Here is a 26,147-nt window from a genome sequence, read left to right as displayed (position 1 = left end):
TTCGCAGTGTTCTTGAAGGTTTGATAAAATGTATAGTACATTGTACGTAACTGTAAGACAATACATACTACTAAACAATGAACATTATTTCATCATAACAGCGGACAACTGATTTTCTTTTTTTACTGTTTAAGTGTCTTACATCACACACAGTCAAATGAAATTATTCATTGATATGGTAGACGATATGAAATAGGAATACAAGACCAAGCCAAGAAATAAAGTCCGAGTCTCTATTGATCATCCCAGTTTCCAGTTTGAAACTTGAAATACACGTGCCATTTGACAATGCTTCAGCAGTGGCAGGGGAAATCTTACTTCAAGAAATTGAAAATGTCATGCAAAGCAATGATGATTTCAAGGTTCATGATGGTCAACTGCATGCTAAAATTACTCATATTTCCATGCCTGAAAGATCCGGCAAAGCCAGACGAAATATGCATCATGGTTTGCATGTCAGTATAGAATACAAATAGACAATCCTAATGACGGTACGTACTTGGCACGATCATCGTTGTAAGTATATGTCATGCATAGTAATCAAATACCGAGGAATGGAAAAAAACTATGGAATATGATACGGCAATCCAAGAAAACCTTACAAAAGAAGGAAGCTCAGACATTAATAGACAGTGTTGGGATCGGATACAACCAACTTTGGATAGAGGAGTACCAGAAAATCCAGACCAAACTGTACCCCGACTACATTATCAAGGTTCACACACAACACGGTAAATGTGAACCTTAGTTTACCCCACCCGCCATGAGGAAAGGGAGTAAAGTGATACACCTATACCACCATGGAGGACATGATGACACCTTCACTTAGATCAAGGGATTCTACGGATATGGATATCATTGTGAACACTGTGACGTTGGCTATAACAATCTGGAATAGCACACGTTTTGAAACATGTCAGTGTTATTCAATGGAACAGTGAACCTGGCAGACATGTGATTGGTAATGACTGTAGGATTACCTTTGAAAGTGTTGAATGTTATCAAAAGCAGAAGCAAATCACATAACACAAAAAGGAAAGTTTGAATCTGTATGGCAATGTCGAAAATGTCTTACTATTGTTGTAGGTACAAAGAGAAGTCATGCTTGTTCAGGGTCTAAGAAATTTAGGTATTGTAAGAAAATTGTTGGACCTAATCATGATTGTCACATACCAAAATATGTTTTACCTGAATTCGAAGGTCCTTCACATTACATCTTAAAATATTGTGAGAGTCGATTCGATACAAGCGATCACATACCAAAGTGGTGACTCGGTGTTAATAATAAATCCGTTCATCATGCATTCTTCTGCAGTCTTTCAACTTCTCCCTAAAGTCTCCCAATTTCTCCCTAAATCAGCTTGAGGAAGAGGTGACTTCTCCCAAAAAATTGATTCTAGCGAGACCCCTGAGAGACTTATGAAATTGATTTATTTTTACATGCATAAAGGCATATCTGAATCATTTGTTTCATGTATATGATTTATTTGTTTTGACAGATATCAATTACTGTGATCCAAATCCATGTAAAAATGGTGGAGTATGTACTGATGGTATCAATGACTATACATGTAACTGTGATAACACTGGATTTACAGACAAAAACTGCGAAACAAGTAAGCTCAGCAGACACTTTTATGAACAGCATAAAACATGTATTGGTACTATCTGATGCTTTTATCCCACCAGGGCCACCACACACTCCCTATACCTTAGTGGCATATCGGAATTGCAGCAATTTCATGTCAAGTCAGTAACATTTCATTCACGGACGGTTTTTTTCTTTTAAAAGTTAGTGTACCTCCCGAACAACAAAGTTGGAAGTGGGGTATACTGGTTTCAAATTGTCTCTCCGTCCATCAGTCTGTCTGTCTGTCTGTTCGTCCGCAGACACAATCTTGAGTGCACCAACTCTCCTCATCCCCTTGACACAATTTAAACTTCACACAAGTTATCAGTAACAACTGTAGTTGTGCATGGTGCATGTTGGGTTCTTTCAGATTTGTTTTGCAGAGTTACGGGACTTTGTTTTTTGTTACTTTACAATATACATAGAGTCTGCATATGCAAACGTGTGCGTGCCTCATCTCCTGAACCCATGCACACAATTTAATGAAACTTCACACATGTGATCAGTAGTAACCCTAGTTGTGCATGGTGCATGTTAGGTTCTTTCAGAAAAAAAATCTGTACAGTTATGAGACTTTGTCTTTTGTTAATATACTATGTACAGCGACTTTTAATCCCCCGCCACGAGTGGTGGGGGGTTATAGGAATGGTCTCCGTCCGTTCGTCTTTCCGTCCGTCCGGCCGTAACACTTTCGTGTCCGCTCCATATCTCCTAAACCCCTTAAAGGATTTTCATGAAACTTGGGTCAAATCATCACCTCATCAAGACGATGTGCAGAACTCATGAGTCAGCTATGCCAGCTCAAGGTCAAGGTCACAAAGGTTTGAGCCTTCCATTTTGTGTTCACTCTGTATCTCCTAAACCCTTGAAGAATTGTTTTCATTAAACTTGGGTCAAATGATCACCACATCAAGAACTCATGATTCAGCTATGTCAACTCAAGATCAAGATCACAACTCAAAGTAAAAGGTTTGGGCTCTGTATCTCATTAACCCCTTGAAGGATTTTCATGAAACTTGGGTCAAATGATCACCTCATCAAGATGATGTGCGGAATTCCTGAGTCATTCATGTCAGTTCAAGGTCAAGGTCACAACTAAGGTCAAAGGTTTACCCTTTCACTATCCATAACAGTGGCGGGGGATTTAGCTGTCTTTCAGACTGCCTTGTTTTCCTAAAAGTGGTACCGAATATCGGACCCGTTCACAATTGCAAACGGTCTTTCACAATTTACAAATTGGATCTGGCGGACCTATTTAGAGTTGGTGTGAAAATCTCTAAAAATAGTAGGAAAACGTAAAACAACACATTAAAAATCTTTAAAGAAGTTTGTTATCGACTTTTGCGGGGAAAACGTCTGATTGATCAAGATTTGTTATGTTCCTCACCCTATATTATCGACCCCGGAACGTTAATTCATAGTGCGTTTGGATACGAAACGTTAATTCTTAGTGCGTTTAGTTACGAATCATTTAAATGGTTTCGTTCCCCACACCCCAGTGAATAACAAAGTATTAAAAAAGCACAATTAAGGGGGGGGGGGGGCGTGGGGCGGAAATCACAATTTTGAGAAAAACAACGCTAATTGTCACAATTTTTCTGGTTCCGGACCCATTTACAATTTAAAAAATCACTGATACTGTCTGCATATGCAATCTTGTGCACGCCTATTCTCCCTAACCCTTGCAATTTGATGAACTTTAACACAAGTGATAAGTACCAACCCTAGTTGTGCATGGTGCATCTTATGTTCTTTTAGATAAATATTCTGCAGAGTTATGGGACTTTGTATTTTTGCTGTTATGCTATATACATAGGGTCTGCATATGCATTTTTGTGCGCGCCTAATCTGCCGAACCATTGCACACAACTTAATGAAACAATATTCTGCAGAGTTATGGGACTTCGTTATTTGTTACTATACTATATACGTACAGTTCACACAATACTAATAATCTTGTGTGTGTCAAATGGCGATGTACTGTGCCAGTGCGTGCGAGGGGTACATTCATCACCTTCCGTTACTGTTTGTTACTAGTTATAGGTTTGATTTACCTTTAGTATTTTAAGTAACAAGCAGTTAGACATAACAATGCATAAAGTCATCTCTGAATAGTCTGTTTCATGTATAAAGTTAATTTGTTTTAATTTCAATGTAACTTTTCTTTAAGGGTTTTCTCTCTATATCTCTTTATTTCTAACTTTATTGCGTTTGTAAAAATGTTTGATAAACTATCATTTTAGAAGTACACACATTACGGATAAGATAATCACAAACGGACAATACAGGTACCAAATATCCCTGGTTTATCAAAGACCAGAAACATGACCCATAGAAAGGTGTGAGCATTTAGGGTATTTTTAAGACTAGATGACCAAGTTAATTTGAGACTAGGCACATAAGTGAAAACAATATTTCGACGTTTGAATGTTTACCGATAAACAATGCAAAAATGATAACAATAGACAAACACATGTATATTATCTGCTGATCAATAACTAATTGCAGTTAAATTAATACAGAAAATTTTTCACACGTTTTAGCTTTCAAATTTACAATATCAAGATCTTTCAGATGGGCGCCATGTAAGCAGCTTGGTGTGACTATCACTACATTGCTATTCTCTCCTTAAATCGGTGATAGCATTTTAGCAAGTTTTTCGCATCCAAACTTTAAGCATCGAAAATATCAAGATGGGTTTGCAGGGTTATTTAGTAAAGTTTTCTAACATTACTTTTGCAAAAGTCACACGTTATCCGGAAAAAGGGGTATCAGGTTTTCAGGGGTCAGTTAATTGTTTATGGAAATAATAAAATGATAGTATAAAATAACAAACTGAAAGAACATGAAATGTTTTGGCTAACTTCAAGAACAGTCGGTAACTTATTGGTTACTTGCCTCATTCCTTTCTGCCTGAGCACAAACTATGAATCTATCTTGATTCGCATTAATTTATGTTCAAGAAATATCTTGATTTTCTTAAGTGTGGTCTATGAAATTTATTATGAAGTCCTGTGATGAGTTTCTTCAAATGGAATACACTTGGTCCTTTTAAACAGCTACTAGAGCTGAAAAAGGAATATTCTTGACTTGTTCCCCGCTGAAGGGGAGTCATAAAGGAATCAGACCATTTGTCTGTCCATTTGTCTAACCATCGATCCCTTCGGTTTCTAGTTGATAACTTAAAAAGTTTCAGTGCAGGAACTTGGAACTTAGTAGACAGGCTGATCATGGCTTGCAGATGAACTTTATCTATTGTGAATGTTGTTGCTCAAAGGTAAAGGTCGTGATGATCTTGAGCTGAAAATTAGTTTCTGATTGGTAACTGGACAAATCTATGGCTTAAGATCATGATTACATTGAGCTGAGAATCAGTTTTGTATCTTTGATTGAAGAAAGCTTTTTGCAGTCATAAAACTCCAAAGGATCATTGCCAGTGGTTAGTAGATAACCTATACTGTTTTTGAGGTCAGTAGGTCAAAAGTAAGTGACCTTGATACTGAAAAAAATTCCACTCAATAACAACAACGCTTTGGCCTACAGTCTTCCAACACGGGGTGATTGCCTGTGGTCACTTGATGACCCTTATTATGTTTTGGTCAGTAGTCACAGGTGTAGGTCACAGTGATATTCAGACTGAAGACAGTTTCTGCGAAAAAAGTTAGGAGAAGTATGACCTACTCCCTTCTTATTTCTGTGGTCTGTAGATGACACTTTTTATGTAAGGGTCAAAAGGTCAAAGGGCAAGATCACAACGATCTTGCGACTGTAAAGAGGACAGGCTGTCATGTGGAGCATCAGTGTTTTACAAACAACTGTTGTTTCATTATACTAAACACAGTCATTGCAATTCATGATTTATTTTGTCCTTCATATAGTCAAGGTCAAAAGATGAAGGTCAGGTGAGCAACTTAGGGCCATAATGTTCCTCTTGTTAGCTCACTTACCACAAAGTGCTCAAGTAGGGGTATTGTGGTAATTGTGCCCATCTGCAATTTGAATGTTAACACTCTAGAGGTCACAATATCGACCAAATCTTAATGAAGCTTAATCAGATTGTTACCCTGGATATAAAAATAAGATTTTCTACCTCATCTTCCTAAAACTTTGTCCGAATGTTTGTTTCTATGAAGTCTAGATCAGGTTTGAAACTGGGTTACCCGATATCCAAAACTATGTCACTAGGTCAAATAATAGAAAACACTGTAACACTCTAGAGGCCTCATTTTGTACTTGATATTTATAAAATTTCGCAATATTGTTAATCACTATCGAATCTTGATCATATGCAAGATTTGGTTACCTGAGATATTAAACTAGGTCACTAGGTCAAATAATTGATAAACTTTACAAATGTTAACACTAGATCTTTTAAGGTTATAAGCCAATGTCACAGCAACATTGAGATTTAAAATGGTTTCTGCTTAATAACTAAAGAATAGCTTTGCTCATGTCAAATTCACAGAATCATTGCCTGTTATCAGTAGATGACTCTTACTGTTTTAGGGATCAATATGTTGAAAGTCAAGATCATAGTATTCTTTAGAATTAAAATTGTTTCTAATTATTAACTAAAGAATGCTTTAGCCTACAGTTACTAAACTTCATAGGATGTTTGTCTGTGATCAGTGAATGAATCCGTTGGCTTTGAGGCGCAAGGGCAAGGTCACAGTGACCTCAAGACTGAAAATGGTTTCTGCTCAATAATCACAGAATGCTTTTACCTACAGCTGTCAGGTGATTGACTAAGGACAACTATGGTTCTTTTGGCCTTTTTTGGAAAACCATTTCAAGGAGTTGAAGGTGAATGTTACTATTTCGCATAAATGAAAACGACAGTTTTGAACAAAATTTAACAAAAGTATTTATTGATAATAAGATATTATGTACCTGGTATAAAGTTATGTGAAAAAAAAATTGGTGGCTCATGTGCGCGTTTATCATTTAAATTGCACAAAAAAGGATGTGCCTATTCAAAACTAACACGGTACCTTAAATGCTTATGAATAGCTGGTGAATATAAAACATCTTGGTATTGGAAAATGACCTGTGTAACATTTGATCAGGATTCTGATTATACACAGCATTTTACTGTTTCCGTTGCCAAAGCAACCAAACTTTTTGTCCAAGAAAAGAATGATATTACATGCATAATCACTATATTGCCCGTATACACTACGCAAAATTAATGTTATGAACCTTTATTATGTACTTTTGGAATATCATAGAATGCAGCTTTTTCGGACGAACGGTAAACCTGAAGTCCTCTTTGGTTGAAAAGTAAGGTTACTAGAAATATGTCAGTGTCTGGATTCAAATCTAATATTACAAGAAATTTAGCAAGCATAATAACCCACTGCTAGAGTATAGAAAATGTTTTAAAGGAAATCTGTTTTTCTCGTCAGACAGGAATGGACAGATACAAAACAAACTATAATAGAAATTATATTTATAAAAGTAAAAACAAAAAGAAACAAGTAACAAGATATAACTAGAGGTGCTTTTGAGAAAAGCGAATGTCTCCCACAACTGCCTAATCATCTGAATTTGAATCTGAATCATCTGTCATTATATACAGTTTACGTGTTGGAGTAAGCGGCCTATAGGTAATTCCCGTGTTGGAGTAAGCGGCCTATCGGTAATTCAAGGGCCATAATTCCGAAGTGTTTGGGCCGATTTTGCTAGTTATCGAAATTGGCCGAGGACTTATTGGCATACACATTTTGTTAAATCTTGGTGAAGATCAGATGAGAAATGTTTGACTTAGAGTGCGGACAAAATTTGTGACAGAAACACAGACTGACACACAGACGCACACACAGACAGACAGGAGTAAATCAATATGTCCCCCACACCACTGTATGGTGGAAGACATAAAACAACCAGAGCAACTGACTAGTCATATAAATTAAAGCAAATATAAATTCAACAAGGAAATGTTGCTTTTAAAGTTATGGTTTTTGATATTTCGATCTAACCACATTTTAAAGAAGTATTAACTTGTCACTGACGGCCCTTTATTACACACCTTAGTTGACAGTGTATATCTGTAGAAAATGAGAACATGTATATAATACATAAGCAACAAATAGGAATGAAAGTCAAAGGTTAGAATCAAGATGAGTTTATAAAATATTTATATATAGAAATATTCTGACCAGTTGAACATGTGGACCTAAATGTGACACTGTAGCTTCAATAACAAACATCAATGTAAAAGCTTCAAAGTTAAGGTAACCATAAAATTATTTAAACATACAACTGTTAAAGGAATCTGCAAAAATGTGCTCATTCTCAAGTTACATCACTGTACCTATCAACAAAGAAAATAAGACAAAAGGTTAAAAATAAATTAACTGTGGTATAAATGACATTGTATCAGAAGTAGGTCATAGTTTAGTTTATTTTATTTTGAAAAGTCAAGGCTCATTTAGAGCATCTGACATACAAAGAAATGCAACATAAATAATAACATAATACTACACAATAATGGAAGATTAACAATAAGATGATTCTATTTAATGGAGAATGAGACATAATACTTAGGTCAGAAATAGAAAACTTGACTTAGAGTAACCTCCCTTATCAATAAATCGGATCAACGTCTTGACGAAGTTTTAAATAAAAAAATTATTCTCTGCTCTAAAAATAAGGAGAGGAATGACAAATAACATTGTTTTATATCACATAATAATTTGCATCAGATACATTTTTGATGTTTTCTTTTTGCCATTTTTTGTTTATTCACTAAAATCTTTTGTGCAATATCGTGGGTCCTTCAACACACTATTCACTGTGTTCTATTAATCGTTTCGAAACTATTCATAACCATCTTTACATGGTCCAAAATAAAAGTGTATCCAATAGTTACACGACACCGCCTCCTGGCCGCGTCGAATAAACAGGGTGTTACAGTTATTTTAAAATCTGGATTGTTCTTAGTTTTTCAAGAATCGTCTTTTTATTCTTTGTGATACATGAGAATTGTGGAACCTTCCATGATGCTTTAAATAAGAACCTGTTTGATATCGGGTAAAAACTTCAAGTAAGATCTTATTGAAAAACTTTCCTTTAATTCTTTTAACAAAATATTACAAGTTTGGATGTTGATATACATTATCATTGTCTATTTTATATTGTTTGGATATACCAAATACAGTTTGAAATTTGTGAGGAATTTGGAATTATTACTGTTAGGATTTAAATTTGACCAGGACAGGATTTGGACTATTCTTGCATAGTAGAATTTGACTTTACAGCTAGTTAATATTTTTAAGGTATTTAAATAAATAAATTTTGTTACTGTATATAGTTGCTGGTTTGTTTTTCTGTTACCGTTAGTATTTTAAGTAACAAGCAATTGCCGCCCTTGGACTAGCAATGCATAACGTCATCTCAGAATAATCTGTTTTATTGATATGGTTAATTTGTTTTGACAGATATCAATGACTGTTATCCCGATCCATGTAAAATGGTGGAGTATGTACTCATGGTGTCAATGACTATATAGTATGATAGTATAACTTTATTATGTATTAAACCAATTCTGGCCCATGTACATGCAAATATGCATGTAAATATAACATAATCACAGAAGAAATAACAGTGCAAATATTCAAGATGCGTAAGCAAGATGACATTAAATGTATCAATAGATGAAAACTTCATACCAAATGCATGTTATATCTTTGAGAGAGGAAGAGACTGCAAGAACATTATTTAACATTATGACAAATATGAAGTGTTACAACATAATAGAGACGTTTATTAACATTTATTAATGACTGCTACATAGAATGCAAAATCAAGTTTCGTTTTTCAAACGCCTTGTATACATACGCTGAAAGTTTTCTTAAATCAGTAACATTTTCAGTTTTAATTAGTTCCATAAATTTGATATAATTAGGATGAAACCAATAGTATCTTCTAATGTACTGATGCCTTAAATCCGTATATAGAGAGTACTCAATAATAAAATGGTATTCATCCTCCAATACATTACAAAATAAACATTTTCTAATATCCAAAAGGACACTTACAAGTTTTCTCCATCTGCCACTTTCTATTTCTAGCCTATGTGATATAACATGTAAGTATTAAAAGAAGTCAAAACTACAACAACTTTTTAAATCAAGTCACTTTATTTTTATACAACGTTTCGGCTACATTAGCCTTCTTCAGGGTTCAAAATAAACATAACAAAGGAAGTGACGTCAACGTCAAACGACGTCGATGATGACAACGTCAAAATTTAACAAAGACTTTGGCGTAAAAAATCATAAACAGGATCATAGTATGATACATAAATACTGGTGAAAAAATGCAGTATAAGTGCAATGATTAAGGAAAGGCACCAGTAAAAACTGATTATCGAATACATACACAGCAATAATATATACGAATATAACAAGTATTTCAGAAAGGCATTAATACAGAATTTTTTAATTCATTCTTTGTGGAGACACAGTACCCAAACGATACATCCAGGAAGTCTCTTTTAGAAGCCTTTTCCAAGGATTAGTTACTTTATCAATGGGCATAAAAGAGAAATCCTGGATAGTATGTCCTTGAGAATTAAAATGTTCAGAAACATTAGTAGTAGTTTCTGGATAATGATTGATATCAAATCTATGACTATTCATTCTTTGTGAACATTGCTGGTGCGTTTGTCCAACATACTGTTTCAAACATTTATTACATGTTATTAAGAAAATAACATCAGTTGAACTGCATAACAGATCATGTCTAACATTATAACAAGATGAATCGGTGGAACTAGAAAATGAATTATATTCATTAATATTTAAACAGTGTGTACAGCGACGTCTATAACATTTACTTACATTACCATTACAGTTATGTCTTTCTTGCTCAGCCTAGAATGAACTAAAACATCTTGAATATTCTTGGGTCTTTTGTAAGCAATAATAGGTTTATAGTCATATGATTGTCTAACACACTCTTGTTGAGAATACTTTAGAAGATTCCAATATTGGTTTATTATTTTACCAATATTAGACAAAGATGGATTGTAGGTACATACAAAAGGAATTACTTTATCCGTATTTTTGTTACTTCACGAATTAAGAGCATTGATAGAGAAGAGGCCTTCTTTAATGCCTCATTTATAACACATTCAGGGTAGTTACGTGCTGGAAAGTATTCTCTGAGCTTGTCCATTTCCTTGTCAAAAATGGTATTATCCGAAGTAATACGCCCAAAGCGCTTAGCCTGACTAAAGCGAATACCCTTTTTACATGAGACTGGGTGACATGATGAAAATTCTATGTACTGATAGTGTCTTTTTCATGAACACTAGTGTGAAGGATACCATTTTCATTTTTTTCTATGCTAACATCTAAAAAAGTACCAGTATCTTTAGAGTAACAATATGTAAATTTTAAATTATCATGAAAACTGTTCAATCTGTCAAAAAAGTCTAATAATTCCTCTTCTGAATGATTCCAGATGAAAAATATATCATCTAAAAAACGTAACCAGATAAGTGGTTTCTTATCACAGGAGTCTATAAATTATTTTTTTCAAGTTTACCCATAAATAGAGAGGCAAAACAATGAGCCATTTTTGTTCCCATAGCAGTTCCAAATGTTTGAATGTAATTAATCTCATTGAACTGTAAGTGGCTTTTTGTAAGTATTAATTCTATGATTTTAGAAATGGAGTTAATAAAATCCTGTGATCTACTACCATTTTCCATAAAATATTTGCAAGCATCTATGCCCTCACCATGAGGAGTATTACTGTATAAAGATGTTACATCGAGTGTTTCAAGATATGCATCTTTATCTATGCTTGAGAGGTTTTGTAACTTTTTGATAAAATCTGTAGTGTCTTTTACATAGGAAGGTAAAGATTCCATGTATGGTTTCAAGATTGTATCAATATATGCAAACATATTTTCAGTTAAAGCTCCACAACCTGAAATAATAGGTCTCCCTGGGTAACCTAGGGGTAAATCTTGGTCAAACATTTTATGAATTTTAGGTAATATATAAAACACTGTCTGCGTTTGAGGGGTATTGATTTTCTAAAGTTGATTCTCTAATATTTTCTAAATCTATCATGTATGTCTTTGTTGAGCACTTTCTGGGGCTTTTCATCAAGTCTCTTATAATATTTGTTGTTTTCTAGCTGCCTATAAGCTTCAGAACTATAATCCTTTCTGTTCATTATAACGACACTGGAACTTTTGTCTGCTTTCTCCACGACAATAGTTTCATCTTGATTCGGTTGTTTTAACGCCTCTTGTTCTTCTTTTGATAGATTTAATCTGTATTTGTATTTTTTTGTCACTAAGCAAAATTTCATTGGTAACTGCCTCTATATAAAATTCAAGGGTTGAGTCTCTACCAGATTAGGGTATAAAAGTAGGTTTAGAATTATCTCTCTTATTAAAGTTAATATCTGCAGAGTTATTTATAACTTCAGAGTCGGTAAAATAGGCAAAGTATTCTTTAAGGCGTAATTTTGTAGTGAATTCAAAAATATCTTGCTTCAGCTGAATAACATTATGATGTTTTGGCTTCGGGCAATAATATAAACCTTTACCTAGCAGTCTGTATTCTGTGACGGTTAATTTTCTGTCCGAAAGGTTAATTACCCCTTTCGATTTCCTTTAGAATTTTCTTTTGTTGTTTCCATTTCTGTTTGTTAGTAATTCTGATGAATCTTCTGTTCCTTGAAGTTTTAGAAGAACTTTTGTTAGCTGTTGCAAAGTTTCTGTCAGTTGATTTTGTTGTTGTTGCTGTTGTTTGTTCTGTTGTTTCTGTCCACCCTTTTTGACGGCCTCCGAATACATTGTCTTTTTGTTGCCTTAATCATAGGCTATGTGATGACATTCTTAGTCGCGACATACTTATTCTATGTTTTTCAACAATGACATCATTTAAATATTTCTGAAAAGTAAACGTAGCTATTGTTCTGTAAAATAAGGCACGAGAGGATCCCTGTAAGCTGTTGTTCCAATTTTGTTTAAATATATCATAAAGACGTATCTTCAAGGTTTGTAAGAATATAATTATTATTGTCCCCAACTCCTTTGTTTAACCACACCTCATAAAAACCTAACCGTGACAATAAGTTTTTAACACTATGTACCAAATTTATATGATTAGGATGTAATTTAATATCATTTTTTAATAGAACATACATCTGTCGTGCATATTTTTCCTCTTCGCACTGACACGATTTGAACCAGTATTTAATAATATGTAAATATCTGAGCGTAATATATGTCACTCTTTCAGTTTCACCATATACAAAAGTATTTTGACAACAAACTTTAACCCCTAACGGCATTTTACAGAAACAAAAATTAGCTCTTTCAATATGTGTACCCTTGTTAGATCCCCATATCTCTGAGGGATAATTCATTACCGGTGTAACTAATTTATCATAAAGATTCAATATGTGTTTTGGCGAGATAGATGTGAACTTATACAAATATTTATTAAGTTCAAAGATGGCTTTCAGGGCTTGGCCTGCTAACATTTTGTCCATCTTGTTAAAAGCACAACCTGTCGTAAAAAGGTATTTAAATTTACTAACAATTTCTATTTGTTCATTATTATAAGTAATTGCTAAATTATCTGGCAGCCGACCACCTTTTCTAAAAAGCATAATATTTGTTTTCTTCGTATTAACCGTGAGATTTCATTTAGAGCAATAATCATAAAAAACATTTAAAGAGTTCTGAAGACCGTCTGCAGACTGAGAAATAATAATATAATATCATCATCATATAATAAAAGACAGAGTTTCATAGTATCAATATCAATACCTTCTATACCTTTGTTTATGAACGTGTCTTCTATGTCGTTTAAAAATATGCAAAAAAGGAAAGGAGATAGGCATTTGCCTTGTCTGACCCCTAAGTGACATTCAAAAATATCACTGGCATTATTAGAAAGTTTTACTTTTGGTTTTACATTATCATACATAGACTTAATGACATCTAAAATTTTCCCTTTTACTCCTGTTTTAATAAGTTTTTACCATAAAATGTCTCTCACAACGAAATCAAAAGCCGTCTGAAAATCAACAAATGCACAGAAAAGTTTTTCATTACTATTAAATATATGAGAAATAAGGCTGTTTAACACAAAAATATTATCTATTGTGCTCATATGTTTATGAAAGCCAGCTTGCGCTTCAATAAAAACATGATAGTTTTCTGCCCACTTCGTAAGTCTGGTGAACAATTTGCTTAATACACTTAGAAGTGTTATACCTCTATAATTGTTTGGCTCTCTTGTATCACCACTTTTATAAATGGGAACAATAAAACCGTCGCTCCAAGAGTCTGAAAAGTAACCTATATTTAGACATTTGTTAAATAACTGTGACAAGTTTATATGTAAATGTGATAACACTGGATTTACGGGCAAAAACTGCGGAACAGGTAAGCTCAGCGGACACTTTTATGAACAGCATAGATATGTATTGGTACCACAGTAGAATTTCCAGAAACCAGATGACCTATGGACTGAGTATTTATCAGGTCTTTAGGGTATTTACTCTAGCGGGGTTTAGCATTTCATCAAAAGCAGAACTATTGAGACTTTAAACTGTTGTCTATCATTGTAACTTTTCTTTAAGGTATTTCTTTCTATCACATTATTTCTAAACCAATGCATTTTTTTAAAAGAAAATTTATAAGCTATTATTTTAGACTTACAGACATTATAGATAATCCCAAACAGACAATTCCTGCACTAAATGCATCTGATTTATTAAAGACCAGGGATATGTTCCATAGAAATGCGTAAACATACAGGATATTTTTAAGACATCCATACAAATTGACATTTGGGGGCATTCGCTGACTTCAAATCACTTGCCCTTCACCGATGTGGGTTTGAGCCTCACTAGGGGCGTTGTATTCTACATGTGAGGAAGCCATCCAGCTGGCTTACGGAAGACCGGTGGTTCTACTTGTGATGAAATAATGCACGCAGGGGCACCTGGGATCTTCCTCCACAATCAAAGCTGGAAAGTCGCCATATGACCTATAATTGTGTCGGTGCAACGTTTAACTCAGCATTAACAAAAAAGAACAAAATTACAGTCCAGATACTAGATGACCCTGTTCATTTGAGACTAGGGTCGTAATTTAAAAAAAATATTTTGGCGTTTGATTATTTACGATAAATAATGCAAAAAAGATAACAATAGACAAACACACATATCATTATTATCTGCTGATTAATAAGTTACCTAAATTTGGCAATTGTTTTACACATTTCAGTTGTCAAATTTTCACTTCAAAGGTAATTCAAAACAGCGCCGTGTAAGGTGCTAGGTGTGAAAATCACTAAATTGCCACTTTTCCTTAAATCAGCGAGATGCAGTATAGTGAGATTTTAACGTCCAATTTTTAAGGATCAAAACTATCAGGATGGGTTTGCAGGGTTATTTTAATACAGTTCTGTAGCATTGTTTTTGCAAAAGGCGTCCAGTATCAGGAATAAAGGGTATCTGTTTTTTCAGAGGTCAAATATAAAAGAGTACATTGGGGACTAGATAAAACATCTGGTTTTGGGAGGGGGGGTGCTGGTTTGAAGGGGTTCTACTGTATTTGCATGCTTTTATCCCACCACACACTCTCAATACCTTTTTGACATAGGAATTATAGCAATTTCATGTCAAGTCTATAACATTTTCATTCATGGATTGATTTTCAAAAAGTTATTGATGAGATATACAAATAATTCCTTCGTAAAGAAATAATTATTATGTCACCCAAATGTATTTAGGGGGACATATTGATTTAGCTATGGTCCTTGATTTGTAAAAGTATATGATGCTTTACCACTTCCCTTATGTAACAGGGCGTATTTGCACCAAACCTTACAGAGGTGACCAGTGCAAAGTCATATTTTCGGCATTTTAGGCTTAAATGATTTCCAGTGGAGTTGATTTGTCATATTTTACAGTGTTTACTTGCTGTACACAGTTAAGCTGAATTTCACTAAACCTCATGGGTGATTAGTGTAAAGCATAGTTGCGTATTATTGTCATATTCTAATAAAATGAGTTTCAGTGGAGTCATGACCCTTGATTTGTCAGATTCTTTGATCTGTGCTATTTCTCCTGTAGCACTGGTTGGAAGTCCACCATACATGACATGAGTTACCATCGGCAAGCGTATTTGTGTATATCATTGGAATGTTATTGTTCAGTGATTTTCCCTGGAGTTATGGCCCTTAATTTGTGGCATTTTGCATGGTAAGTGGTGGGGGACATACGTTGTTTTATTTTGTGAAAAACAAGCTCTAGCTTTTTATTGAAATAATAATATAATTTAACAAATATTGAAAGATATTCAAATGTTTTTGGTGACACTTCGCTTTGAACTGAGAGTGACTTTCAGTTACTTGCATAATTTCTTTCTGCCTGAACAAGCTATGGCCAAGGGCAGTAAGTTAAAGAAAATTACAAAATTGACTTACCGAAACCTATTTTTAGAACATGAAATTGAAAGTAGAGTATTATTTCCGGAATTTCAAGTACGTCAAAAAAAGAAAGAAAAAAAAAAAAGATTTTGGTAAGATAAATTGACAGTAACATGTATGTCTTGGTTTACATAGCATAAATTAGTTTTCCATATTGTGTGAAAAAGTCTGAAGTTTGATACTGACACCGCTGAATGATGAATTATGTAAGCGCATGCGCCGAGGTAAACGGTGCTATTGTTTTAGTTGCTTTGCTATTTTTATAACTGCTAAGTGTCGTCGACGACAGTTAATAGTTTACCATTGAAATCTTTGAAAGTTCGCCGAATTTAACAATTAACAATTTTTCACTATTGAAACCAGAATTATTTGACCACGTACAGTAGAATTATTATTTTCTATTACGAAATATTATTAGACTGTGGAAAGCAGCTTTAACTAAAGAATACCTTAGCCTACAGGCATTAAACTTCTAAACTTCAAAGGATGATTGCCTGTGATCAGTAAATGAATTATTTTGCTTTGAGGATCAGGGTCAAAGTCACAGCGACCTCAAGACTGAAAATGATTTCTTGCTGAATAACCACAGAATGCTTCGACCTACAGTTGTCAAACTTCATACGAATATTGCCTGTGATCAAACGATTACCCGTTTTATTAGCTGGGCAGATTAGTGAAACAATACTGCATTTGGTGATGCAAGCATGAAATCTGACATGTGTCCTCGTCTGCCTACTTTTTTCAAAAAGCCCGTAAGCCACTTGAACATTCAAAATCACGGCCATTTCTCAAGATGGCCGCCACAAGAAATAGATTTTTTACTTGAACAGACCTATGCCTACTTTTAACTAATTCTAAGGAAAAAAATACCTTTAAGATGTTTTCAATGTGCAAAACATACTTTTGATACACAAAAGACTGGTTTTAAAATCAAATATGACGTCATTTTTTTTTTTCAAGATATAGCCGCCGTTTCATGTAAAAAGTACTAGTTTGCCTTTAACACTGACGTTCCTAGCTAAATTAATTAACTGAGTGTTGATGGCAGTTTTTGTTTCGCCTGCGACTTTAGGAGCTGACGGCGGACTAAGGCGTAGCATTTTAGGCGGCGATGATGGCGGCGGTGGCGTCAGCGTTAAGTTTTCATGTTAAGTCTATCTCTCAGAAACTACTAGGGTTATTGAGTTGAAACTTCACACAATCCATTTGTGGTCATTAGGCGCTGTACCAGGCCAAGTTCCATAACTTTGACATACATTTTAACAAAATTATCCCCCTTATTAACTTAGAAATTTCAACGTTAAGTTTTCGTATTAAGTCTTTTTCTCAGAAACTACTAGGTTTATTGGGTTAAAACTTCATACATGCCTCCTTAGATTTTTGGTCAGCTCTTCTTTGTAAAGATAAAAACTAGTTTTCAAGTTCAAAAGATGATCAGTGTTTATGTAACTTCAGTGTTTTATAAGTTTGAATAGTTATTAGTGGTGGATTTTGTTAAAAGTAAAACACTATTTTAATAAGATGCTTTGCAGCATCTTAATTTTACCCGGCTTTAAGTTGCCCTGAAATTCCTAAAAAAATCCTATATTTTGGGCCTCTCTAACCCCCCCCCCCCCCCCCCCCCCCCCCCCCCCGCCCCCCCCGCAGAAAACACTCAGAATGGGCCAAATTCCTAAAACAAAACCCTGATTTTTTTAAAAAGATTATCCCTATTTTTTGTAATTTCTGTCTGAACTTAAAACCATTTGTACAAAGTCAGGCATATTATGAACCACTTAAGTTATTGAAGTTAAATTTCTTTAAGATTCATTTACAGATGATGCTTCTATCGGTTTCCATGTGTTCCTAGGCTACAGCTTCATGAAACATATATATACTTCATTGAGTGATGATGAAAAGCAACAATATATATGGTCAAAAAGCGGGCTCGACATGTTGCCCATGGGCATCTAGTCCTGATTTAGCCCTTACTTTTGACAAAAAATAGCCCTACTTTTAACCCTACTTTTTTGCCAAACAGTGCTTAAAAGCCTGTAGAATTCAGCTAACAGAGAAAAACTAAAATATTAAGAGAGATAGAAAAGATGCAAACAAATTACACACTTAGGGTTGATATTAGAACATATTTGGCATCATAGATAAGCAATTAAAATGGAAAGTTAAACAAAACAGAAATCAAATGCTAAAACCATTGTACATATGAAGGGTGTAAGTAAAGTTTGCTACAGCTGGAAAAGTAAGTCAGCATGATAAAAATGTGTAAACTAAGATTTTTTCATTTACATTTTTAAGTCATTTGATACTGATACAGGCCTTCCGGCGTTCCTACTTTGTCCTACACTTTCCTTCTTTTTCCTACGTTTCAGTTCGACTATACGAAGTATATGGAGAGCTATCCTACTCAACTCGGCGTCGGCGTCTTTTTTCGCGTCCCTTGGTTAAAGTTTTTTTTACACTTTCTCTTAATTCTCCTTATCTCTGTAATTACTTGATGGATATGCTTTAAACTTAAAATAGTTATTCCACATCATCACCCACATCATCTGGCATAAGGGTCATAACTCTCACACCAATATTTTATGAATTATTACCCCGTTTTACTTAGAATTTCAGGTTAAAGTTTTGGTGCACTTTCACCCTATCTCAGTTATTACTATACGGATTTGATTCAAACTTAAAATTGTTGTTCCACATCACCCCCACATCATATGACACAAGGTTCATAACTCTGGCAGCAATTTTTCATGAATTATGCCCCCTTTTACTTGAAATTTCAGGTTAAAGTTTTGGTGCCCTTTCACTTTATCTGAGTTATTTCTAAAACTTAAAATAGTTGTTCCACCTTATCACCAACAACAAGTGACACAAGGTCCATAATTCTGGCACCAATTTTTTTTATGAATTATGCCCCCTTTTACTTAGAATTTAAGGTTAATTTTGATGCATTTTCACTTTACCTCAGTTATTACGGAGAGGATTTGATTCAAATTTAAGATAGTTGTTCAACATCATCATTCAAATCATATGATACAAGGACCATAACTCTAGCACCAATATTTCATGAATTATCTCCTCTTTTTACTTAAACTGTCAGTTTAAATGTTTGGTACACTTTCACTCTATCTCAGTTATTACTGAATGGATTTCATTCAAACTTAAAATATTTGTTCCACATCATCACCCACATCATATGACACAAGATACATCACTCTTGCACCAATATTTCATGAATTATGCCCCATTTTTGCTAATTATTATACTTATTTAATGTTTTGATACACTTTATCTTTATCTCTCCTATTACTTAATACTTTTGACACAGATTCAAACTATTGTCCAGTATCTTCTTCCACATTGGAGTGATTAAACACTCCAGTGACAGCTCCAGCTTTCTCAGATGTGCCCAGTTTCACTATCCAGTATCGAAATAGTCGAGCGCTCTGTCTCATGTGACAGCTCTTGTTAAAATGCCTTCTACCAAACCATATCTGAACCTTTGGAAACTCCATAAGCATAGTTGCGTTACCCCGTGATGCTCTGCTGAGGGTGCTAGGTTGCATTTGTGTGCTTAAATAGAACATTTTTCGTGTTTTATTTTGGGTTTTTATGTTAATAACCTCCTACTTTTCCTACATCTTTGTCCGCAAACCTCTTATTTTTTCCTACATTTTTGTGTAGGGACCACCTACTTTTCTCCTATGTTTTTTGCAAGGCTATGATGGAAGGCCTGCGGAAATGTTTAGGTATTTAAGCTGAATACTAATGATTGTATTGAATTTTCAACTTTTGAAAATAAACAGGCATTTCTGCTTTAATGATTCTATGTCAGATTTTAACCATTATTTGTACAATGCAAACTCAACTACTGTAATGTAGAAAAGAAACAAACTAAACTTCTAAATATATTGCAACATAAAAATGATGCTATTAAGTCTACAAGTAGACAACCCCTATAAATTATGTGAAACATGCCATTTTCTACAAAAAATATATGAATAGGGGCAGACTTTCATAGAATGGTGTAAATTTGTCTGAACAGACACAGTAGAAAAATCAAAAACTTTATCAATTAAGTGAATAGTATGGACCTTTCTTATTGTCTGTTACATCACACTGAAATAATATAGCGGTCTGTTAAACTGAAACAAACTTTCTTTACACCCTTTAGTTATCATTTTAACAAGAAACGTGGTAAGGGTTGACTGATGGGGAGAATGATCGCCAACATATATCAATAGATGACCAGGTAAGCGTCTCAGACCGCGAAAGTTTTGGTCAGGGAAAATTGGAGTTTGGTCAGGGAAAAGTCAGGAAAAAGTCAGGGAATTTTATTTTCTCTGCTTTGTGGGAACACTGCTAGGTTATGCCCCTTGAATTGGCCAAACTTGCTAATATTTGCAGTGTCTGCTCGATAAATAGAGTAATACTTCTTTGATGTCAACCATGCTTATACAGAAGATGTATTACTATAAAATCTAGGTCAAGATCCATAACCAGCCAGTTTTGACCAGTATCTTTAGAGTTATGGCTCTTGAATTTGTCAAAATTGTGAAAATTGACAGTGTCCGCTTGTAAAGTAGAGAATTTTTTCTTTCATGTCAACCATACTTATACAGAAGATGTATTACTAAAAAATCTAGGCCAAGTTTAATAACCAGTCAGTGCGGACCAGTATCTGTAGAGTTGTGACCCTTGAATGTGTCAAAATGGACAATGTAAACTTGATAGCTAGAGTAATGTTTCTCAGAGCTAAACATAACTTATACAGAGTGTGTATTTCCACAAAATCTAGGCCAAATTTGATAACAAGTCAGTTCGGATCAATATTTCCAGAGGAATGACCCTCGAATGACTCAAAATTGCAAAAAAATGACAGTTTCAAATCTATAACTTGAGTAGTTCTTATCTTATGTTTACTAAATTTAGTCACAATGTTATTTGGCATAATAATCTGACAAGTTCAATAATAAACCAGACAGTCCCAGTCGGTCTTGAGTTATGGCCCCTGAATTACAAAAATGTGAAAATTGACATTGTCTGCAATTCTTATCCAATGTTCCACAAACTTATAGTTAGACTGTTTATCGGCATATGGCCAGGTTTGATAACTGATAGGATAGTCTTAGCCGATCTGGAGTTATAGCCCTTGAATAAGTCAAAATTCAGAAAATTATAACTAGTCTATCAGTGAGTACAAAGTAAAAGTCAAAGGTCAATGACTATATATGTATATACAATTATACAGAATTTTCATTAGTGTTACTTATAGATATGCTGTCAGTGGTGACACATGTAATTGTTTAGACTGGATATACAGCAGAAAAAAACACTAGAATATATATATATATAAACTCCTAAGAATTAATTATTTAATACTACAATATCATTACATTTATGTGTGTGTAGGGGGTGGGGGGGGGGGTGGGGTAGGGGGGCATACAGCGTTGCTGTATGTATGTCAGTCTGTCTGTCCGTACGTCCCGATATCTTGTGCATCTAAGTCCTCCTACACTACTAGCCTGATTTTCTTCAAACTTATAATATGAATACCTCCCCAGAGCAGACCCTCTTAAGCGAAAACCTCTCTATAACAACATTATCAAAATTTCCCTAAGCTGGAATATACTATCAAATTTACCTCTCAGGAACAACAACCTCTCTCTCTCTCTCTCTCTCTCTCTCTCTCTCTCTCTCTCTATATATATATATATATATATATATATATAAAGGGTTTAAAGGAAATAGCCAAATCCTTTTGAGCTTGTATATTTGATTTATTCCTCAACCGGTTTTTTAAAAAATTATCACCAGGAGGGTTACAAATAATGTGGCGTCCTTTGACGTCGTCAATAGAAAAAAGGGACGTCACTGTTAAATAAATGACGTTTAATTTACTAACGAATAAAATGACGTGACGTCGTTGTAAAACATGTCTGTCAGGTATGATTTTTATGTGTCTCTATTTAGTGAAGGTTTAAACTGCCTTATAAACATCATTTCTCGTTGTTTTCTACTGACTATATTGTCCGTGAACATTTTGAAAAATGGAAATATTCTATATTTCTGGAACTTAGCTCCCGCACAAACGTCAATATGTTCGCTTACGTAAATTACCGTTTTGGTGGCGTCACGGATGTGTTGGTAGTGTATATATATAGTACAACCTCCCAAGAGCAGCCCTCGCATAAGCAAAAACCTCTCTATAACAACATCATCAAATTTTCCTTAAGCTGAAATATACTATCAAATTTACCTCTCCAGAACAACAACCTCTATATAACAGTCAATATTTGTATATATAAATAGTGATATATAAGAGGCATATAGCGTTGCTGCTGTCCGTACGAACGCCTGATTGTCTTCAAACTTACACTAAACTGTTTCATGTATATAATTTATTTGTTTTGACAGATATCAATGACTGTGATCCAGATCCATGTAAAAATGGTGGAATATGTACTGATGGTATCAATGACTATACATGTAACTGTGATAACACTGGATTTACAGACAAAAACTGCCAAACAAGTAAGCTCAGTGGACTCTTTTTTGAACAGCATTAAATATTTATTTGATGCTTACTGGTGAAGTACTGAAAATTATCAGTGAGATATTTATCTATCTCACCCACAGTGCTAAACCTTTTTTTTTCAGAAAAAATATCTCCCCAGAAAAAAATCCATATTTGCTTCATTTTGATGCCATTTGAAATACTGGCCACTCTATGGCTATCCTAAATTCTGTATAGAACAACCTAACTATAACATATAACTACATATAAATAGAAAATGATTTTTTTTTTGCTCAGTATCTTTAGTTTTGATGGACGTATTGTCACCAATATTGGTGTATAGATACCTTTTATTGAGACAAAGTTTGAATAGTTTTTATAAACATTGTGATATACATTACAACTGTGCAGTTGCTAGCTTTACATACTTTTGTGGTACATATCAAAGTGTCAGATGTAAAATGTTGAAAACCTGGTTTCATGGCATTGCCACATGTTTCCTGTGTTTTATAATGTGTAACAGAAACATTTAATATTTTACAGATATAAATGACTGCAGTCCTAATAATTGTAAGAATGGTGGAACATGTTATGATCGTGTTAATGACTATACATGTGGCTGTGTTACTGGATATACAGGGAAGAATTGTCAGACAAGTAAGCTTAGATACAATTATACAGAATTTCCATTAGTGTTACTTATAGATATGTTGTCAGTGGTGATACATATAATTGTTTAGACTGGATATACAGCAGAAAAAAAACCTAGAAGATATATATCAACTCCTTAGAATTAATCATTTAACTGGCAATATATATATATAGTACAATCACCCCAGAGCAGCCCCCTCTTAAGCAAAAACCTGTCTATAACAACATCATCAAGATTTCCATAAGCTGAAATACACAATCAAATTTACCTCTCCAGAACAACAACCTCTATTTAAAAGTCAATATTTGTATATATAAAGAGTGAGCTTTCTGAAATTTAATTTTCTTTGTTTTGCAAATAACTACACCATATTTGCATTCATTGTACTTTTGCTAAATATTTGTAGAATACATGTAAAGGAAGTAAACTTCGATCATATCATTTTGTTATGCGCCCACACGTGTGTGTGTGTGTGTTGGGCGGAGGTGGGTGGGGGGTGGGTGATATAGCGTTGCTGCTGTCCGTACGTACGTATGTTAATCTGTCTGTCCGTACGTCCCGATATCTTTTGTATCTAAGTCCTCCTACACTATTAGCCTGATTTTCTTCAAACTTCCACTAATCTGTTTCATGTATATAATTTATTTGTTTTGACAGATATCAATGACTGTAATCCAGATCCATGTAAAAATGGTGGAGTATGTACTGATGGTATCAATGACTATACATGTAACTGTGATAATACTGGATTTACGGACAAAATCTGCCAAACAAGTAAGCTAAGTCGACTCCTTTTTGAACAGCCTAAAATATTTATTTGATGCTAACTGGTGAAATACTGAAAATTATCAGTGAGATATTGATCTATCTCACCCACAGTGCTAAACTTTTTTTTTCAGAAAAAAATATCTCCCCAGAAAAAATCCATATTTGCTTCATTTTGATGCCATTGGAAATACTGGCCACTCTATGGCTATCCTAAATTCTGTATAGAACAACCTAACTATAACTTATAACTACATGTAAATAGAAAATGATTTTTGTTGCTCAGTATCTTTAGTTTTGATGGACGTATTGTCACCAATATTGGTGTATAGATACCTTTTATTGAGACAAAGGTTGAATAGTCTGCTAAACATTATGATGTACATTACAACTGTGTAGTTGCTAGCTTTACATAATTTTGTGGTACATATCAAAGCGTCAGATGTAAAATGTTGAAAACATGGTTTCATAGCATTGCCACATTTAATATTTTACAGATATAAATGACTGCAGTCCTAATAATTGTAAGAATGGTGGAACATGTTATGATCGTGTTAATGACTATACATGTGGCTGTGTTACTGGATATACAGGGAAGAATTGTCAGACAAGTAAGCTTAGATACAATTATACAGAATTTTCATTAGTGTTACTTATAGATATGTTGTCAGCGGTGACACATGTAACTGTTTAGACTGGATATACGGCAGAAAAAAAAAAACTGGAAGATATATATAAACTCCTCAGAATTAATCATTTAACTGGCTTTACCTACCAGCTTCTTTTTTCCGATGAGGTCTATAAACACCTTATAGACCGCTTATGAGGTTTATAAGAATTTCCAGACCTGTCCTATTTCTACTGTCTACACAAAAATCTCAAGTGCCTGTAGCGGCAATCGAACCCGAGTAGCTCCGATGCTAGTCCAATGCTCTAACCACTGAGCCAAATTGTCGACACACTTACGCACTTGTCAGAGATTGAATTTAAAGTTATGCGTAAGCGACCGAAACAATGCAGTAGAATCATGAGAGGTCCGTGCATGACATTTTATGTGAACGCGTAAATGACTCCGTAAATATAGTATCAATTGCTTAGAAAGTACGTTTTAAGTGAAAAAATTCTTACCAGTTCTACATATCTTAAAAATTCATCTAAACATGACTTTACTGTAAAGTTTTAACATTCAATTCTAAGCAGGTCTTGATATTTGAAAGTTAATACGGGCATACTCTTCCGCCAGAGTGGAGAATGCTTCTTGAATCAGGACATTTTATGTTACAAAGAAAAATATTGACATTGATATAATTGCAAAAAATACAAACTATACAAATTTGCTCCAAGTTAATTAATAGTCTGCTAATGAAAATTTTGACGATTTTCTGTACAATTAGGCCTTTTTTTTTTAATTCTTCGTTTTATAAACCAGCCGCTCAAAAAAGGCGTTTTTAGGAAATAATTAAAATCAGTGAACCGCATTCCGTATACAGTCCAATAGTCAATGCCTAATATTACTTTAACCAATCAAATTGTACCTAACATAATTAGCGGTATACACAAAAATGGACAGCACTTGATAGCTGACGGTTGAAATTGATAGTAAAAAAGGAAATCTTTCGTAAAAATTACGAATGAATGCAAGACTGGAGATGTTGTAATCGAACATGTGCCTCACGAGTTGAGAATGCGGAATGTCACGTAGACCTGATTATAGTAACATAACGAGAAAGATATCGTCTTGGAAAATTTATGATAGTAAAAGTGAAAATGTTTCCTGAAATATTACTTTTTGCCGTAACGGTAAATCCTTTTATCACATGTGTGGCTTGAAGATATATCAAATATAAATGATGATGAATCTATGAATTTTAGTGAAAAAAGTTCCTTCGCTGAAGGACTATAGCTTAAAAATGAGAGTATAGAGCTGTACAGTACTGTACCTGCGCTGAAAACTATTACAACAACTGTTCTTTCTCAAGTTGCCATAGTGAGCCCCAAGGTCCCTTCACACTAGGGTGTCCTTGCTAACCAACCATTTTCAAAGTTAATATATATATATATTTATGACAATAACTTTGAAGGAATGGTTGGGGAGAAGTTTTAGAAATGATACCT

The 26,147-nt window shown here is 34.2% G+C and overlaps 1 protein-coding gene across 1 annotated transcript in view; it reads left to right on the top strand.

Annotated features, from left to right (window-relative positions):
- Window positions 1-574: 574 nt before the first annotated feature.
- LOC128552637 (fibropellin-1-like) overlaps window positions 575-26,147 on the top strand; it is a gene marked incomplete at its 3' end in the record, with an annotated part of 48,146 nt that continues 22,573 nt past the window's right edge. The window contains exons 1-6 of the mRNA XM_053533677.1: window positions 575-731; window positions 1,500-1,616; window positions 22,516-22,632; window positions 23,159-23,272; window positions 23,925-24,041; window positions 24,530-24,643. Coding sequence (XP_053389652.1) covers window positions 575-731; window positions 1,500-1,616; window positions 22,516-22,632; window positions 23,159-23,272; window positions 23,925-24,041; window positions 24,530-24,643 — 736 coding nt within the window. The remainder of the gene's footprint in view (window positions 732-1,499; window positions 1,617-22,515; window positions 22,633-23,158; window positions 23,273-23,924; window positions 24,042-24,529; window positions 24,644-26,147) is intronic.

This window comes from Mercenaria mercenaria, unplaced genomic scaffold (assembly GCF_021730395.1).
Source record: "Mercenaria mercenaria strain notata unplaced genomic scaffold, MADL_Memer_1 contig_2981, whole genome shotgun sequence".
NCBI lineage: Eukaryota > Metazoa > Mollusca > Bivalvia > Venerida > Veneridae > Mercenaria > Mercenaria mercenaria.
Note: the sequence above shows the minus strand (reverse complement) of the source record. Positions and strands in the feature narration are given on the sequence as shown.